Raw genomic sequence first — 3835 nt, forward strand, 5'->3', positions numbered from 1 at the left:
TGTTATTCAACACTGTTCTTTCTGATTCATGCATTACGTAACTTTGAGGGGAAAGTAAACAGACACTGAGGATTTGCATCATGAGAAAATTGATCTTAAATGTTTCCAGCTGAGGGGATGTTCTGTGGCTATACTTTTGTGAAACAGAGACTTACTGATTTGCTGAATTACCCACGTGTAGAGATTTTGGCTCATACTAACCTTGAAGGACTATATCATGGGATAAAGTTGCTTGCCACCAAACAGTGCATGTAAAATTTAGTGTAGAATTGACATTCTCTGCGTTCAGTCAGAAGAAAAAAATAATCTAAACCATTGATTAGAAGGTACAGATTCACAGTCTCCTCCCAAATGGTTTGTATTTAGTTTGAGAATCTAAGACTGAATTTTCATAACAAATGTCTCAGCAAACTTGGGAGACTGATGTGGAGATAGAATTTATTTTGGGGCAAAGTGAATGTTTGAACTGGGGTTCTGTAGATCAATAATTATTGCGAGGTGGAAAGATTGCGATCAGTCAGAATTATGGAACTCTCCGAATTTTAAATCTTCTATTATTTTCATAGATCACCAAACCCTCAAAACCATGTCTAGATGGTACCTCACGCCACAACAAATGTCACACATATGTCCTACAGAATCGCCCTACTGTTGGAAAGGGTGTCAACAACACGGCACGTATGCACATTGCTGGTGGAAATGTGAAAAGATACAGGCCCGAGAACTAGTCTTACACTACATTCATAGCATCACAGGGATCAAACTCCCCCTTACTCCAGAAGTGCTCTTCCTTGAACTCTGGCCTGTTCCAATTGCTACACACCACTCCAAGCCAACCATTGACATCATGATGTATACGGCAAAAAATGCTATTGCCTCTTGTTGGCGCAAACCCTACCCCCCCAACCTGAAGATGTGGTTCAGAAAACTGTGGGAGACATACTTGATGGACAATATCTCTGACAAAATTAACAAATCCCTATTGAAACCAGTCAAAACAAACTTTGATAGCAAATGGTTCCCGATATTAGAATTTATATCACGGCATGAATTCATATCACCAGATTGGAAACAATTGCAGAAATGGCTCTAAACACTGACCCTCTCAAAAAGTATACCATATTGTATTCCTATTGCTTTAATAATTTCTCTCTACCTTAATGATATGAGTTTCCCTCTTTTATGACGCTTTAATGTATTATAAGTAGCACTAAAGAAGAAATCCGGGATTCCTCTCCACATGGAAATACACTGTCGATTGATTGTGCATAGGTAGTTTTGTTAAACTGCTGAATTTCATTACGCTTTATCCCAGTTGTACTATATTGCACCGTAAAATGCAAAATGCTTTGCATTGATGTGTTACTTTAATGTTTACTCAACTTACAATAAAAATTACAAATTAAAAAAAAGAAAAGAATTGTTGCGGGGTGGACTGGAGGAATGACTGAAAAGAGATTGCAGTAGGGTAGTAACTAAGCTAACCGGAGAAAATAGCCATATCCCAAAGGGCACAATACTTCTTCTAATGGCTCATTGATTTGAATCTTTTTGCTTCATCTCGTGTTTTGCTTTTTCTTCATTGGTTCTCTTCCCCCCCCCCCTCTTTTTAAAGGAAATGACGATATCTTGGTGTTTGAAAAGGGCTGAGCTGGTATTTAAGTGTGTCAAAGGTCAGTGCTTCCATCCTTCTGTTCTGTATTCTTGAAAATGATAATTTCACAGTACACAGTCTAAGCACTGAGGAATAATGGTATAGAAATATAGTAAATAAATAATTCCATACGGAAATACAAAGTTTCCACCAGGAAATACCCTTGTAAGTTAAATGGCCATGTCGGGTTAGAACAGATAAAAGGAAGTATTTCTTCACCCAAAGAGTGATTAACACATGGGATTCACTGCCAGAGAAGGTGGTGGCAGCTATAAGCATGGATGGCTTCAAGAGGGAATTGGATAAATATATGGAGCAGAAGACCATCAGTGGCTATTAGCCACAAGGTATAGATAGGAACTCTCAGGCTGGGGCAAGTGATGCTCTGTATTCTTGATGCTTGGGGGGTGGGGCAACAGTGGGAGGGCTTCTAATGTCCTGGCCCCACTGCTGGACCTCCTGATGGCACCTGGTATTTTTTAGCCACTGTGTGGCACAGAGTGTTGGACTGGATGGGCCATTGGCCTGATCCAGCATTGGCTTCTCTTATGTTCTTATTAGATAGGAACTCTCGGTCTGGGGCAAGGGATGCTCTGTATTCTTGGTGCTTGGGGGGGGCAACAGTGGGAGGGCTTCTAGTGTCCTGGCCCCACTGCTGGACCTCCCGATGGCACCTGATATTTTTGTCCACTGTGTGACAGAGTGTTGAACTAGATGGGCCGTTGGCCTGATCCAACATTGGCTTCTTTTCTGTTCTCCCCTGCTCCCCTGTAGGGACCCAAAGCAGCTTATGTTACTCTCCCTTCCTTCATTGTATCCTCGTGATGGCCACTCTGTGAGATTGGTCAGGCTGGAAGGGAGTGACTAGCCTGTGGCAGAGTGAGGATTCAAACTTGGGTCCTCACGATCCTGGCCTGACACTGTAACCTGTACACCACACTGGTGAATGAATTAAATCTGCCACGCCCAAACTTTTTTTTGTCTTGTGGAAGTGTCCTGAGTCCAGACTTAACTTTGTGGGCCTTTCCACTGTGCTTTTTTGAGGAAGGGGGACACTCAAGAATCAGATGGGTCAGAGAAGTAATGATTCAAACATTCTGTCCATAAATGGGCAGTGTGTGATGCCTCACAATCTGACATGGACCACCCTGGTTTAGCGTTGGAAGATGAATCCTCATCAGAGGAGGACAACCCGTCCCCAAGCCCTTCCTTGGCAAGACCCTCCCTGTGAATCCAGTTTCTCAGGACATCCTCCAGGGACCCCGAATTGGCACTGGTGCCGCCCTCTCAGCCGGCAGGGCCCTCAAGCCAAGGGGTCCAGAATGGACCCGCCCACTGCCAGACCCACCATGATTTCCTGAAGGACCTCAGGAGTAGAGAAGGTGGAGGGCATGGGCTGAGGCTTGGACCAGGTGCAGGAGTGTACGCTTGGCAGCCCAAGGGAATGCCAGGGGAAACCAATAAAGTCATCACAGAATCTGCCCCCCTATTTCTCATGAGTAAGGAGCTGACTTAGCTTGTGGAGAGGAGCTTGATGTGGCAACAGTCTCTCCTGCAGGGAGGGGCCCAATGCAGTAGTAGATAGTAAAACTTGTGCCAAGGGAATGCCAGGGGAAACCAATAAAGTCATCACAGAATCTGCCCCCCTATTTCTCATGAGTAAGGAGCTGACTTAGCTTGTGGAGAGGAGCTTGATGTGGCAACAGTCTCTCCTGCAGGGAGGGGCCCAATGCAGTAGTAGATAGTAAAACTTGTTGTGTAGCCATTAGCTGTTACAATTTAAAACAATGTACACAGTGCCTTATGCAAGGCTGCAGTGACGAATTTATGAGCTTGTCCGAATCCCGAAAAAAAATCCCGAAAAATTCGGGTCCATTATAACCAATGGGGCCATTGAAGTCAATGGCAAAAATCCTCTTGAAACTTTGTGGGGGTCTGGGGGGGAGGGGGTTTGGGGTAGAGGCTCCAAACTTGGAGCGTGCTCACTGGAACCTCTCCCCAACATACCCACCAAGTTTCAAGACGATTGGACCAGGGGGTACAATTTTATGGGCCCCCAAACAGGTTGCCCCCAGATCAGCTTGCTGCAGTTTATTCCCGGTTTGCCGCCGAAATTCGGCGGCAATTCGGCAACATTGTATCCTATGGACCTTGGAGTGGGTAAGCTCCAAACTTGGAGGA

General features: G+C 44.7%; 1 protein-coding gene across 3 annotated transcripts in view; it reads left to right on the plus strand.

Annotated features, from left to right (window-relative positions):
• LOC107110408 (chromosome unknown open reading frame, human C12orf4) overlaps positions 1-3835 on the plus strand; it is a 56507-nt gene that overhangs the window by 45931 nt on the left and 6741 nt on the right. For all 3 annotated transcript variants that reach the window (XM_015411187.1, XM_015411186.1, XM_015411188.1), the window contains one exon: positions 1616-1673. In XM_015411187.1, the coding sequence (XP_015266673.1) occupies positions 1616-1673 (58 nt within the window). The remainder of the gene's footprint in view (positions 1-1615; positions 1674-3835) is intronic.

The sequence above is a fragment of the Gekko japonicus genome, unplaced genomic scaffold (genome assembly GCF_001447785.1).
Source record: "Gekko japonicus isolate JY-2015 unplaced genomic scaffold, Gekko_japonicus_V1.1 scaffold944, whole genome shotgun sequence".
Taxonomy (NCBI): domain Eukaryota; kingdom Metazoa; phylum Chordata; class Lepidosauria; order Squamata; family Gekkonidae; genus Gekko; species Gekko japonicus.